The 15,000-nt window shown below is 44.2% G+C and overlaps 1 protein-coding gene across 1 annotated transcript in view; it reads right to left on the bottom strand.

Moving 5' to 3' along the window:
* The window catches only part of LOC111657884 (dachshund homolog 2-like), a 73,490-nt gene extending 63,886 nt beyond the window's left edge, over positions 1–9,604 (bottom strand). Inside the window, exon 1 of the mRNA XM_023410228.2 lies at positions 8,655–9,604. Within this exon, the coding sequence (XP_023265996.1) occupies positions 8,655–9,328 (674 nt within the window). The 5' untranslated portion in view covers positions 9,329–9,604. The remainder of the gene's footprint in view (positions 1–8,654) is intronic.
* Between the last annotated feature and the right edge of the window lie 5,396 nt (positions 9,605–15,000).

Genomic DNA, 15,000 nt, shown 5'->3' with positions numbered 1-15,000 from the left:
GCACCTAAGAGACTGTGTGTGTGTGTGTGTGTGTGTGTGTGTGTGTGTGTGTGTGTGTGTTTAAGTGTGTGTGTGTTCACAGGCATCAAATAATCTTGTTGCAGACAACACCCTCCCTCCCTCCCTCCCTCCCTCCCTCTCTCTATCACTTTGAGTACATCTCCATTAAACCACCTACATATGAAAAATGCCCCTTTTTTTTCTTTCAGTGTTCGAACTTAATAAATTGATATTTATGGAAACATTTTAAGTATTGATGAGGAAAGTGTGGGAGGAAATATTCGTTTATTAACAAAACACGACACCTACTAACGAGCCCGTCTCCCGCTAACCTGCACCAGGAAGTAGGTTCTGTAGCTGCCGCCCGATCAGGGTTTTTCTATTAAGATTACGAGGAACCGTGTTGATACTGAACTTCACTGACCAGCACTGTCGATCGCACAGTTTCACCAACTTGTATTCATGTTTGTTTACAACTTAAAGATCATATAATTCAGTCACGGTCTCTGCTGAAGTCAAATCGCTGCTTCATGCTGATTCAGTTGCTGCGGCTGCGTTATAAAACACACAGAGTAGGTGAGGACAGAGACCAACCAGGCCGTCTGCGCCGCTGCCGGCCAGATGTTGGGCGTGATGAGCCGGTGTGTTGTTTGCTGACAAGAAGAGGAGGAAGGAGGAAGAGACGGAGCCGTTTTCCTGTTGTTTAAGTGCCACAGTGCTGATGGAGATCTTTAAACAACAAGATTTACCCAGCTAAGTGTAAACACAGTGCCTTCTCTCTTTCAGCTCAGTTTCTTGCTTCAATCCCTCTCTATGGACGGCAGTGATTAACTGATTATTCATTATTGAGTAGGTGCCGCACAAATTACAAAACAAACGCACCTCCGTAACATACGAGGAAAAAAATAAGTGGCAGTGTGTTTGTCTGGCGGCTTTCTGGTTTAGCTAGATATCCGAGGCTCATGCTAACACCAAGCTAGCATCTTAAAAAGAAGCAGTTCAACACAAAACTGTATGAGCCCCCACCCCCTCATATATTTTGACCACGGTAACTGCTGCAGTCTAATAAACTATGGTGAAATACGACTGATAAAATGACGACTCCATACCTTTGAAGCAGGTGGTGAAGTCCTATTGTCTATCTATTCCTCAATGACTTATATTCCAGGTTGTGAATATTGTGTTTGTTTTGTTTTCAATAGTTTAGTGCCCGGTGACGAACTCCTAACCAATGAGTGAGCCGGCTAACCTTTTCTCTGCCTAGAGACAACGTCAAAACACAAAGAGAAATCTGATTGGATAACTGACTGGATACTAAGTTCGACGGTTTTTAGTTTCATTTCTGAATCTGCGGAAAAACAGGGACATCTGGCCGCCCACCTAGTTGGCGTGACAGTATTTGTGCATCTCCTGGAGATCTGCCTCACCTGCGCAGGTGTTTCCAGCAGCTGTGCTAACATTAGCTACAGTGAACAACACACAACTCACTCCCATCACATAGATAACGTACATGTACTATCGATATAAAACCAGGAGTCCACTGTTTAATTAATCTAATAATAATCTAATAAAAATTTCATCAGAAGTTATTTTATAAATGAATGATTCATTGCTTATTGATTAATAAACATGGCCGACTATTGATTAAGAAAACTGCTTAGAATTCATCCCTCTCTCTCTCTCTTTCTGTCATTATCAATGTCTCTCGCCCCTTTCTTTTCGACACCGTCTCTCTCTCTTTCTCTCTCTCTGAAAAGTTGGAGACTGAAACAGCCTTTGTGAAACATTATCTATTTCCCAACACACACACATGTTGACCTGCCTCTCCCCTCTTGCTGTTTTGTTCAGCCAACACCCACACACACACACACACACACACACACACATACACACACACACACACACACATACACACTCAGGGGGAGAGGATCAGTTCTTTTCCGTGGTGACAGAGGGTCATATTTCTTGCTTTGATCTTCACCTCTCTCTCTCTCTCTCTCTGTGATCCTTCACTCTCCTCTCTCTGTTTTCATCCGGAAAACAGAGACTGTGAGAGAGAGAGAGAGAGAGAGAGAGAGAGAGAGAGAGAGAGAGAGAGAGTCTCTCCTCTCTGTCTCTCACGCCCGGGTTGTCGGTAGGTTGGTAAGTGAAGCATGAAACCGCCTCCTCTGCCCCTGAGACACATCAGCTCGCAGCCACCTCGCTGCCGGGGAGAAAACGCAATAAAAAAATTAAAGCGCACACAGGAAGTGAGGAAACCTGCTTCGGTTTACACGAAAGACACGTTAGAGCCGCGTGGACGCAAACGTCTCCACGGACGAGAGGACGCCGTCCCTCCGACACCACAGCCGGCAAGACACAACACAAGCTCTTTATTCACACTGAGAGGAAGTGAAAGTTTCAAATTAAGACTTTGTGTATTTTTGTCAACAGTCATATACGCAACAGAAACTGAAGCCCTGTAGCAGCTGAAAACAGACTGTTGTCCTCAAACAACAGGAGAGATTTCTATGTTTTACTTGTTTATTCATGTCGCACGTGAACGTAGCCGAAGGAACAACGATACGCGTGTCTCATGAAAACGTAATGGGGAGCCCCAATCAGTGCTGTGTCGCTAACCTGATACATTCACAGTGACATATTAGAAGCATGAGCCATTTTAAATAAATTAATTAATAAATAAATAAACAAATATGGCTGCAAATGATACTTATTTTCATTATTGATGAACGATTATTGGCTTTAAAACAAGACGACGTCATCGAATGTTTTATTTACTCAAGTTACTGTAAATAAGACGAAGAAAAGCTCAACTTATAAGAAGCTGTGGACAGTAAATATTTGGTATTTTGCTTGAAAATGTATTTAATCAATAATCAAAATAACTGCTGATTCATTTTCTAATTGATTAATCGACTTATCTTTACAAATAAACCGTCAAACGCTGCAGGAAAGATCCTCAGAGGACGGATCTGGTTATCAGTGTTTTTTTGTTACCGGCTGAAAACTGATCAATCAGATCAATGATCTGTGTATTGATGGTGTCTGATTGGTCACTGTCTGGCTGCTAACACACACACACACACACACACACACACACACACACACACACACACACACACACGACAACCTGCAAAACACACACCATCAGAAACACACACACACGACAACACCGACACATACAGGCATTTATGAACACTGCCGCAGACACACACACACACACACACACACACACACACACACACACACAGATGTAACCTGACCCAGTGTGACAACTGATAGCTCAGTTTGTGCTTGCTAGACAGTCACACACACACACACACACACAGACATACCTCAGCCAGAAGGCAAAACAAGTGTGTGTGTGTGTGTGTGTGTGTGTGTTTTACAAACCACTGTGCTCCATTAAAAGAACTTAATGCTCCATGTAAAAGAATGAAAAACACCAAATTGATGCAGAGAGTTCACGCTGAGTGTGTGTGGACGTTGTTCTCCAGTGAGTGTGTGAGTTTGTGTGTGTTTGTGTGTGTGTGTGTGTGTGTGTGTGTGTGTGTGTGTGTGTGTGTGTGTATGTGTGTGTGTGTCTGCAATGCTTCAACAAACCAAAACGACTTTGCTCCCCCTGTGTTACAGACAATACGGCTCCCATCATCTGTACATGTGTGTTGCTGTGTGTGTGTGTGTGTTAGTGTGTGTGTGTTGCTGTGTGTGTGTGTTGCTGTGTGTGTGTGTGTGTGTGTGTGTGTGTGTGTGTGTGTGTGGGCTCTAACAGCCTGTCGTGATAAGGAGAGCCGAGAATAACACTCCCGACATCAGCAACCCTCCCTCCTGTCGCTCACTATCGATTCCGTCTCTCTCACACACTCACACACACACACACACACACACACACACACACACACACACACACACACACACACACACTTAAAACCGAGGAGGTGACAAGGAAGAAGAATAACCTCTCTCTCTCCCGCTCAGACCGAAACAGCTCAGACAATCACGCCCACGCCACCCAGCGACTGGCCGAGCGACACCCAGCCAGAGGTTTGAGGCACTTTACAGATTCTGTCTGCGGACGCCACGGAGCCGTCTGATTGGTCCGGTCTGGGGATCACGTGAGAGTCTCCGAGACGCCGGAACCACCTGCAGAACTCTGCAGGGAGAACTGCTGCAAAAACTCATCGGATTTATCGGTTTCTGCTTTTTGTTCCAACTTTTAGTGACTAAAACTTTTCACAGTTCAGTCCTTCCCTCCGACTTTAGGACGAGCGCACAAATTCAACGTGACGTCGTCTAGTGTGGCGTTCTCTGATTCCAGCTTCTTCGGTTTGAGGATTTTCTGCTTTATGTGAAACTCAAACTAAAGATCTTTAGCACAGAAAATGTCAAAGCCTTAAACGAAGTCTGGTAATAGTCTTAAAGCCTCAGCCTGACAGATCTCATGCGCTCACATCAGTGAGGTCGCTGTCAGACACTGTAGTTTATTTAGACTGAGTCACACAAATACCATCAAATACTCACTAGAGCAACAAATGTGGATTAATCCGCCGCCAAAAGTAGTCCCCCAAACAAATACACCATCTACTGCTGTTTGTTTGTTAAAAACCGCAGTAGCCGGTTGTTTCGGGGGGAAATTATTGAGCCTTGATCTAAAGAAAGAAAGTGACACAGCAGGAAGTGAAGCGGACAGAAAGTGACTGACGCTGGTAGATTCTTTATTCCTGCATGAATTTTAAAAAAAAAACTAAAAGCTGTTGCGAGCAGCTCGACAAACCTGAGTTGCCTCCAAACAAACTTTTCTACCTCGTGCGGAGACAAAGAATAACTTCTGGAGACGTGGCGTGCAGCGAGAGATGACCTTTTACGCTGCAGGCTGCAGCGCACAGAGTTGATGTCATCTCCTTTAAATAACTCATATTTAATTTTCCATCTTTAGCAGGATGTGTGGGAACTCTGTTTCACTTTCTGCAGCGCACATTGTTCCTCTTTCTGTTGTTGTTTCATCTTAATGAAAAGAGCAGAAAACGACATTATGAGCACTTTAAAAAAAAAACAAAAAAAAAAAAAAAACAGAAGTTAACATATATTGTAATATCGACCAAAAATGGCGCCAGAGGCAGAAGTAGGATTTAAGTGGTCAGTGCTTTTACACACAAACACGTGGTTACCAAGAAGGCGAAGGATGCAGAATCCCAGTGGGAAATTTCTTTTGAGTATTTTAATTTTTTTCCTTTCTTTTCCCAGAGAATAACGTCAAGAGGGAGAGGAGGGCGAGCGAGCATCAGAGAGAGCGAGAGAGAGAGAGAGAGGCATTAGAGGAATGTCAATATGATTGGAGAGAGCGGAGTATGTGTTCGCTGTGCGTTCAACAACAATAGCTCTCCAGCCGTGTTGTTCCATGCGCATTCACCATTCACATGATCCATTATTACCCCTGACATGTACCGCTGTGTGTGTGTGTGTGTGTGTGTGTGTGTGTGTGTGTGTGTGTGAGAGAGAGAGAGGGGGAGAGAGAAAGAGAGAGAGAGTGATTGAGATGAAGAGACAGAGAGAGAAGTGAAAGATGGGGATAAAGAAGTAGAGACAGAAATACACCACTGATTGTGTGTGTGTGTGTGTGTGTGTGTGTGTGTGTGTTCATAGAAAAGAAACGGGGGGGGGGTGAGAGACAGAGGGTGAGATAAAGGGAGAAAGTGAGACTGGGTGATAAAAAGAGTCAAAAATAGCAAAAGAGAAAATGAGTGAACAGATGGACAGAAACAAAAAGACAGAAGAAGAACAAGAGCGAGAGAGGAAGAAATGACCCCGCTCTCCAAAAACCAGGGAGAGGACTGAACATTTCACGCTTAATAAACTGTAGACTAGTGTGTGTGTGTGTGTGTGTGTGTGTGTGTGTGGTCAGCTAAAAACCAGAGGTCACTCCCCAACAATCCTGCGACTCCACAGCAACACAATACACTGTTAATAATTAGCCGGCGCTGAAACGCAGCCTCCACCTCAGACTGTCCGATCACGCTCATGTTTCCACCGAGCCAAACAAACAAATAAATAAATAAATAAATGAAATAAAAAAAGACTGAGCTGCAGCTCGGGTGGAGATGACGACCGGCCTTCCCACCGAGGCCCTGATGTGAAATGCCAGGATTTATCAAGGAGTTTCCAGAAATAATTTCGAAGCACTTCCATGAGATACAAACATGTCCGACCTCCTCTTTCTTCTTCTGCATCGAATCCGTCAGACTAGCGAGTTTTTTCGGCACACTGGCGCCATTAAAAATATGCCGAATTAACTCTTAGCGCTTCCTGTTCGTGACGCGCCCGTGTGTGTTCAGACGACCGTCACTCATTTACTGCGATGCTGAAGAAAACTTAAAAATCTGAAGTTTCTCAAGCAGCTTCTGAAGTTTTCATCCGCATCTTTTTTTTCTCTACGATTTCAAACGGGATTTACGGACATTTATTGCGGATTAGCACAGGAAGTGATGACACCCTCAGAAAGTGTAAGTCACGCCGAATCTAAAAATATGTGCGTCGCATGTTTGTGTTCAGATCTGACTGAGTTATGACTCAGAGAAGGAGTGTGATTTTTAACACAAATTACAGCAATTAGGTTTTTAAAGGGTTTTTAAAGTAATTGCCTCCATGCTGATAAGTCGGGAACAAACTACAATAACTAACTTCCTGTTTTCTGAACACCGTCATGCACCTGCGTCCGTCACCTCACGTCTCTGACTGATGTAAATCAGTGGCTCATTCGTTTCAGTTTTTTATTCTTTTGCTTTTCTTTTGGTTTTACTTTGACACAATCGTCAGTAAAAGTGAAAGCTGTTGAGTAAAGGAATCTACAACAATGCCTCTCTTCTTTTAAGAAGTAAATCTGCTCGTAATTTGAAAATATCGGTGGATTTCCTGCCTTCTCCTGTCTGGAAAAAGCCTTGATAAAATCCATGATATTCCAGGAATTCAATGACAGTTTGGAAACAGTTGAAACAGTTTCGCCTTCGCAGCAGAACAATAACAATAACGTTTCTCCCAAAACTGATATTTAGTGCATTAAACCAGCTGACGTCCTCCGGGACATGATGCTGCTGCAGTTAAATATATGAAAGTATGACATCAGTTTCTGTAAGATTTGTGAATCATAAATTCCTTGGAACAAACAGATGAGTCCTCTGTGCTTTCAAAAAAATACTCATTACGTGCAGCTTGTTCCCCATTATTAAAATAAATAAGAGCTTTTACAAGACAGGAAACAAGTTCATGGAATCACCTGCACTGTTACTCAACAGTTCGTCTTTCTGTGGAGAAAATAAACAATTTGCTCTTTTGCATCGCAGTTATTTCACAGCTGGGAGAGGAAGAAGCAATTCGGATCGTTTAGGAAATTAGAGACGTTTTCAGAGCAAGTCTGAGGAAATGGAAAGCTTTGTGTCACTCCTGGCTTTCACAGCACTTATCTAATTTAATATTTTGCTGCTTAGGTTATCATAAAAACTCAATTAAACCCTTAAGCTGCCAAAAAGAAAACAGAAAAAATGAGGTTAAATCTATGAGTGCAGTCTGCGGTGAAGCAAGCTCCGCTCAGATGAGATGACTTTCCTCTCGTCGCAGGTTATTTTCTCTTTAACATGTAGATTCTTAAATGTTCTGACATGTTAAAGAGCAAAGTGACGTTTTTCAAAATGGTGGAAACTCACAGGACGTCACTTAGGTGTTTTAATTTGAAAGGTTGGAGCCAGTCAGTAAAGTAGTAACTGTGTGAAGGAGCAGGTGACAGGTACAGTAGCACACACACACACACACACACACACACACACACACACAACCGTTATACATAACAGGCATTAAAACACACTCTATAAAGTGTCTGTTTACACACAAACAAGCATTAAAGCTGCATTTCTCCAACACACACACACACACACACACACACACACACACACACACACACACACACACACACACACTGGTGAGAAACAATGTGCTGGATTATGAGTGTGATAAGCTTTTCCATAACTAAAGTCAACAGAATGAAGCTGCAGCGGGTTGTTTACTGTCTTTACTGTGTTTCTCATTTACTAAAACACCACAGTGAGGGAGCATGTGCTCATTTAGCAGCACACACACACACACACACACACACACACACACACACACACACACACACACACTAAAATAAAATAAGGAATCTGCTGATAACAAAACAGGAAGTTGTGTTCAAGAACAGAAGCATTAATAAAAACTAACAAAAGTAACAAATGTGAAACTGTCACTCTCACTGTTACACACTGATTTCTATTAGAAATCCTATAATGGTGCAACACAGACATGATGGAAGTCCCAGGACAAATATTAGAGGATCATTATATTGTTACTGTGGTTAAAATCAAATGCCATGTGTCTGTTCAGCTATTCAAGATATTTTATGAATATTGACACTTCATCATCTCCTCTCCTCAACGGGAGCAGCAAGTTTTTTTACTGGATGACCCTAAACACACCTAGACAAGTATTATAGGAGCAGGATTTGAAGTGGAAATCGCCACAAACACACCGGGAAGTTGTGCGGAAAATTACAGCGATGCGGGTCCAGCTGTCGGACAGTTGCGGGTGAAATCTTATGGTTAATAAAAGTGGTGAAAACATGCACCGACCTGGCGCTGGTGCAGTCCTGGTACAGCGTCTCGAAGTCCTTCCTGGAGATGAGCTTGCAGCGGTTCACGCCGGGCTGGATGGCGCCGAGCCCCCGCAGGACGCGCACCTGCTCCACGGTGCACACCACCGGCGTGATGTCCAGCCTCTTGAGCTTGGTGTAGACGGTGTGCAGCCCGCCCACCAGGTGCTTCAGGAAGAGGTCGAACACCTGCGGGAGGCAGATGAGCTCCTGGCCGTCCACGCTGAAGCTGGCCACCTTCACGCCGTGCACCTCCACCAGCTTGCACTCGCTGCACAGACCCGGGCTGGAAGAGGTCTGCGCTAAGCCGGGGGAGCCCGGGGTCAGGCCGGCCGTGCTGAGCGAGCCGAGCCCGCTGAGGGGACCGAGAGCAGCACCGCCACCGGACACGAGCGGGGCGGCGCCGCCGTTGCCCAAGCCGGCCAACGCGCCCCCTGGTCCGGGCAGGAAAGCGCTGAGCATGCTGCTGGTGAGCCGCGGGGACGGGGACAGGGAGTGGGAGTGAGAGTGCGAGTTGGAGTTGGTGAGCGGGCTCGAGGTGCCGGTGGAGGCGGCGGAGGTGTGGAGCGCGTCCGGGGCCGAGCGGTAGAGCGCGACCGGAGTTGGGGTGCCCGAACCCGGCGTGAGGAGCGGAGGGGAGCCGGGGAGCGACATGGAGGAGGCGGTGGTGGTGGTGGTGGTGGAAGAAGTGGAGAGAGGTGAAGGCGCACACACACTCTCTCCTCCTGTCTCTTCCTCTCTCACACACACTCACACACTTTCTTCTTCTCTCTGTTTCCAGTTGGGAAAACACTTGTGCGTCTCTTCTCCTTGTTGTCCTTTCACTTTTCCCTCTTTTTCTTCCTCCTCTCTTCCTCCACTCTCTCCTCTCTGTATCCACGACACGCGCTCTCAGGCTCGTTATCCGTGCGTGGAAAGCGGACTGTCCGGTCTGTGCGTTAACGCGACTGGATCAGACTCCAGGTCAGCCCTCGTCCTGGCCCCGCCCCCCTTCTCCCGTGACTGACAGCCACCTGAGCCAATCAGAGAAGAGTGAGTGCAAGACTGACGATGTGATTGGCGAAGAAAGAAAGAAGGGGAGGACTTTAGTGGTGCGTGTGTGTGTGTGTGTGTGTGTGTGTGTGTGTGTGTGTGTGTGTGTGTGTGTGTGTGTCCAGTTGTGGCTCAAATGCGAGCTCTGGTGGCGAGAAGGACGCATGTTCCCTCACACACACACACACACACACACACACACACACACTGACCTCTGATCAGTGAACAAGTGATGAGACTGTAGGTGGAAAAGGGAGGAAAGGTGGGATAGAAAGAAGGGAGGAAGGAAGGAAGGAAAAAGGTTTTGTTAAATAAGAAAGAAATGAAAAAGGAAAAGGAAGGAAGAAAAAATGATGATAAAAGGATAAAAAAAGAAAGAGCAACATAGAGAAAGGAGCTAGGGAGGAAGGAAGGAAGGAAGGAAGGAAGGAAGGAAGGGAGGAAGGAAGGAAGGAAGGAAGGAGGAAAAGAGAAAAACTAAATGAGGTGATGATAATTTCTCTCATAAAAGACAAGAATTAAAAGAGACGAAAAGAAATCACCATGTAGCACCAAAGAGAATTAATTATCTGTGTGTGTGTGTGTGTGTGTGTGTGTGTGTGTGTGTTTAAGCAGTGAAATGGGATTGAGTGGTGTGGATTACAGACAGACGGGGTTTTATAATCCCATGTAATCTCATTACAGCGAGAAACTCCGACTGAATGAAAGAGGAAAACGGAGAGAGAGACACACGGAGGAGGGAAGAGGAGGAGGACGAGGCGGCGGAGTCGTTGGCGTTCGACTCCGATGAGCTTTCGATTCACACGGTGTTATGAACCCAAAGTTTATATATTGTTTTTATTTGTTGCTAATCCGGGATTAATCCTCTAAAATTCACTGTTTTCCTTTCATTTCTCTGCAGCAGCTGAATTCACTTCCTGCTGCTGCTGCTCCTTCACATTAAAAGCATTCATCAGGGTAAACATGAGGCTTTTCTTGTGAAGGAGTCGCAGGTTCGTGCTCATTCTACATTAAAAAAAAAATCAATTTCTTTGAATTACAAACAGGTCAAACATCTAGCGTGAACATGGGCCTCTTGGCGTCCTGGGACGCCTCCGCCTGACCAATAATCCCAATTTATGGATGTTCAGCTGCGGCGCAGGAGCTTAATCAGAAGACCGTCGGTTCGATCCCCAGCTCTTTCTGTCCGCATGTCGAAGTGACCTTGGGTAACTGATACTGAATGTAGTGTGAAGTGCTTCGAGAGGTCGATATAACTCACCATGTAACTAGAAAAGCCCTTTATGAGTCGCATCAGTCTGTTTACCAGTCGTCTGATCTGCAAGCGGCAAGTCTGATAATTGAGAGGATGAAATTAACTTTCCGCTTCAAGCAAGAATCTTAATTCACACATTTTATTTACCTGCTCTTGTTTTTCCAGAACATCTGTGTCATGACGAAAGAGCCGCTTTCATTCCTCCGCAGCGCCGTCATCAGAGCCATGGCGTTCTCTGGTTGTCCGTCCGTCCCGTTCTCAGGGACACCATACCTCAGTGACGTTCATTCACTAGGACTCAAGGACACACTGATTATATTTTGGTGGCTAAAGGTCAAAGGTCAAGGTCACAGTGACCTCACAACACAATATCTCCATAACTCCTCAAGAGAATCCTTTTAAATTTGACAAGGATGAACTGATTGGACTTCGGTGGTCAAAGGTCAAAGGTCAAGTTAAAGTGACCTCAGAAAACACATTTTAACAATTAGCAATTATGATGAAATTTCACACAAATGTTTCATATTTTATAAAAATCAATTAAAGGTAATTCTAGTCTTAATTTAAAACGCAGGTCAGATACATTTACTGTTACATTTACTTTTGCAGAAATGCGCTGCAGGTGCAAACATCTGGCTGTTCAACACTTTTAAATGTAAAATAACTTAACTGACAGAAAGCAGAACAGTCCCAGAGTCTATTTTGCAGAAAAGGAGGGAAACACAGAGATATTTGGTTGTAGTACGAGAGAACAAACTGTGTCTGCTTGTAAAAATGTCTTTATCCTCTGGAGGAAAGAAGAAGTAGTGAGAAAAGTGTGAATACGCAGGTGAAGGAGGGAGAGGAGGAGGTCAAGGAGAAAAGGTGGTGCCAGTGAAGGAGAAAGAAAAAGGTAAAATAAAGGAAGAAAGAGACATGAGGGCAATGATTTGCCTCTCAGGACTAATAATGATCAAACTGAAGCTGGACTCAGGGAGGAAGAAAGGGAGTCCGACAGAGAGAGATGAGCTCTTAGTGGAGGTGAATATCCCTCAGCGGGGTTGTAATGACCGATATGAACTTGGAGTTGGACTTTGTGGTGTAGAGAGTGAGAAAGAGAGGAAGAGGAGCAAACTCAGAGAGATAAAGAGGAGTGGAAGAAGGGGTTGATGTGGGGATGGGTGAGGAGGACGAGGAGGAGCAGGGGGAGTAAAGGAAGGATGGAAACAGAGGGAAGACGAGGTGGCAACAGAGGGAGAGGACAAAAGTGGAAAAACTTGTCCGCAAAATGCTCTTCGTCCCCTGGAGAGACGGACGGAGGAAGAGTCCGATGTTCTGCACAAAAGGCCATTTTTTTCAACCCATTAAATAACTCGTTCTGCCACGTGTCAGAGTTTTGTGTTGGTACAGATTTTTCTCTGTGGATTAAAGAGCTGCAGCAGCTGCAGGAGAAGACGAGAGAGCGTCGCCTCCTCGGTTCAGGTCCCACTGCTCTGGACCAATCAGAAACAAACCTGTAAAAGGACAAAACATTAATTCAACATATCAATATATTTGAGCTGCTTTACAGGATCGTATTGATAACTCATGCACATGTTCAGCAGGATTGTCCAAAACAAACCATGCTGGTGTAATCACAGTTAAAACCAGAAAACAATCGTGTTGCACTGTCCTCCATTTTCACATGTGCTGCGACTTCTCCACATGTTCACATGTATTTGTAGTGAAGCCGATGCTCAATATCTAAAGAGTTTGTAGGATGGTGTCTCTTTTTTTTTTTTTTTTTTTTTAGCCTAACTTTTCCAAGTACCAAGAGCATTTCATTAGGTCGGATTAGCAGGTTACATGAGTTTGTGTGTGTCCGAGTTACATCAGAAAAGCTCCACTCACAGCAGACTGTGGCACATCCTGTCTGATGGAGTTTAGGAGTGACATTAGCGCAAGTAGCTAAACAGCCAAACAAGGTCTGATGGTACTTTTTTTTTCTTATCATACATATAACTAACTACTTTTTTATTGTCTCCTACATGGATCATTAACTGGTGAGTGTGTTGACTTTTTGTGCAGGATGTGCAGCTTTAGCCTCAGTCTTTTACGACCATATTAGCCAGCAAATGACTTAGCCTTGGGTTAGCCTTCGTGCAAGATACCCTGGCGCTCAGCCGAGCTAGTGATGCTAACGGTAGCGAATGCTTTTCACAATTATGAAGCCATAAATCAGCTGGACGCATTAAAAAGTCAGCCAGAGACTAGCTAGCTAAAGTTACATTAGCTTCACGACAGTTGATTAAAACTGCTACCGACAGTTAGCAAGTCAGCCGGCAAAACTAACTGTCCAGAAAAACGCTCCTTTCTAGATTTGTCTTCCCCCTTCATGAGAACTCAACTGTTTAAAGGCTTAAAGTTTTGAATTATTGAGGGCGTGGACGCTTCTTGACAGTTGTGCGCCCTCACAGTTAGCTAGCCGTTAGCTGTCTTCTCAGACATTCAAATTGGTGAACACGACCTTTTGGAGGATTTTTCATACAAATATCAAATTAATTTTTTGTATTATTTTATGTATGTATTTTATATGTTAGCACTGATTAGCAAGTATTGGTGTTCGCACTCACCTAGCTTGTTAGCTTAGGTTGTTCACTAGCTAACTAGCCAGCAAATGAATTTAGCCTTGGGTTAGCCTTCGAGCAAGACGCCCAGCTGTGCTAATGATGCTAACAGGACCTAATGCTCGCCAGAATTATTAAACCGTCATACATCGAAGTCAAGGCTTCACCTCTTTGATCATTTTTTCGATTAGCAACTAGTTAGGGGCGGAGTCAGACGCTGCCAAGATGGCGATGGTGGTGCAGCTCGCTCTGAGCTTAAAAACAGTTTATATGAGTGACGTAACCGAGGATATGTCTTTATACAGTCTATGGTGTGAACCATAACCATACCAGGAAAACCAGGGTGCCTCAATTCAAATATTTCATTCCAATCCAGAGTTTATTTTCAACACATGAGAAAAACACAGTGATAAAATAATGATTATGATAATGTTTTTTGTTGTTTTTTTCTTCCCTCATCCAGCACGGTGTTCCTCCTAACGTCATCTCTGTTTATCACTCTTCTCTTCTGAAACCCACATGAGCGACAGCGGGGAGGGGAAATAATGTCATTTATCAGTGAGGAGAAACTCCCAGGGCGGCTGCAGGATCTACGGCGTCACTTGACAATGATGTATGTTCGAGGAAAGTTACCTGGATTTTAACTGAGCAGAAGAAAACAATAGTAAAGTTTAACAGCGGCGTTCACTGGCTGAATCGGCCGTGGGATGTTGAAGACATGGTGAAGGAACTGTTGCTTGACTACCACACATTTAAGTGGGTTTTTAAAAATCTTTTACAAACTTAAGTCAACTACAAGCTCCATCATGACGATCACTATCAAGACTGACTGAATGTTTTTAGCCACAAACAATGGAGGAAAAATAACAATGAGAAAGAAGATGAAAATAAGTGTTTTGTTAACGAATCTATTTCGGTGTGTAAATTTACTTCTGCTGAGACTGACGAGAAAACATCAGCGTCACTCATTTATTCAAACCCTTGTTTATGTTTCCTGGTAAGATCAATTACTGTGTGTTGCTTCCTGTGGGAACTTTGACTTGACAGAAAGTCTATACTTTTCTGAATCCAGTTTCCTTGTTACTAACTTTGTTTTTTACCTCGCATCTTGTCTAACTCTTGTAAGTTCATCATTTCATTTGCTCGCCGCACACCTACGATAAAAGTGGGGAGAAGATGAGTCGGTTTGGAAAGCAACGGCAAACAACCTGTCGTCCACCTTAAGGGTTTAATTTCCACTGGGGATGGAGAGGAGGAGACGTCTCCCTCGCTTTTTTAAATCCTAATTATGTCCTCCTCACTTTTATTGTTTCAGTCTTACTTCCTCACCTGAGCAGCTCTGTCCTCTTATCGTCCTGACGAGGGAAGATCTGAGCTGTTGGACTCATTTGAGATTCTTCAAATATTATCACGTGCTCAAATAAATGTTTTCTTTTCTGTTAACAGAAGGCGGC

Source organism: Seriola lalandi, unplaced genomic scaffold (genome assembly GCF_002814215.2).
Source record: "Seriola lalandi dorsalis isolate HSWRI2012SDOR001 ecotype SW California unplaced genomic scaffold, Sedor1 jcf7180002054418, whole genome shotgun sequence".
Taxonomy (NCBI): Eukaryota; Metazoa; Chordata; class Actinopteri; order Carangiformes; family Carangidae; genus Seriola; species Seriola lalandi.
This window is presented reverse-complemented; position numbering and strand designations above follow the sequence as displayed.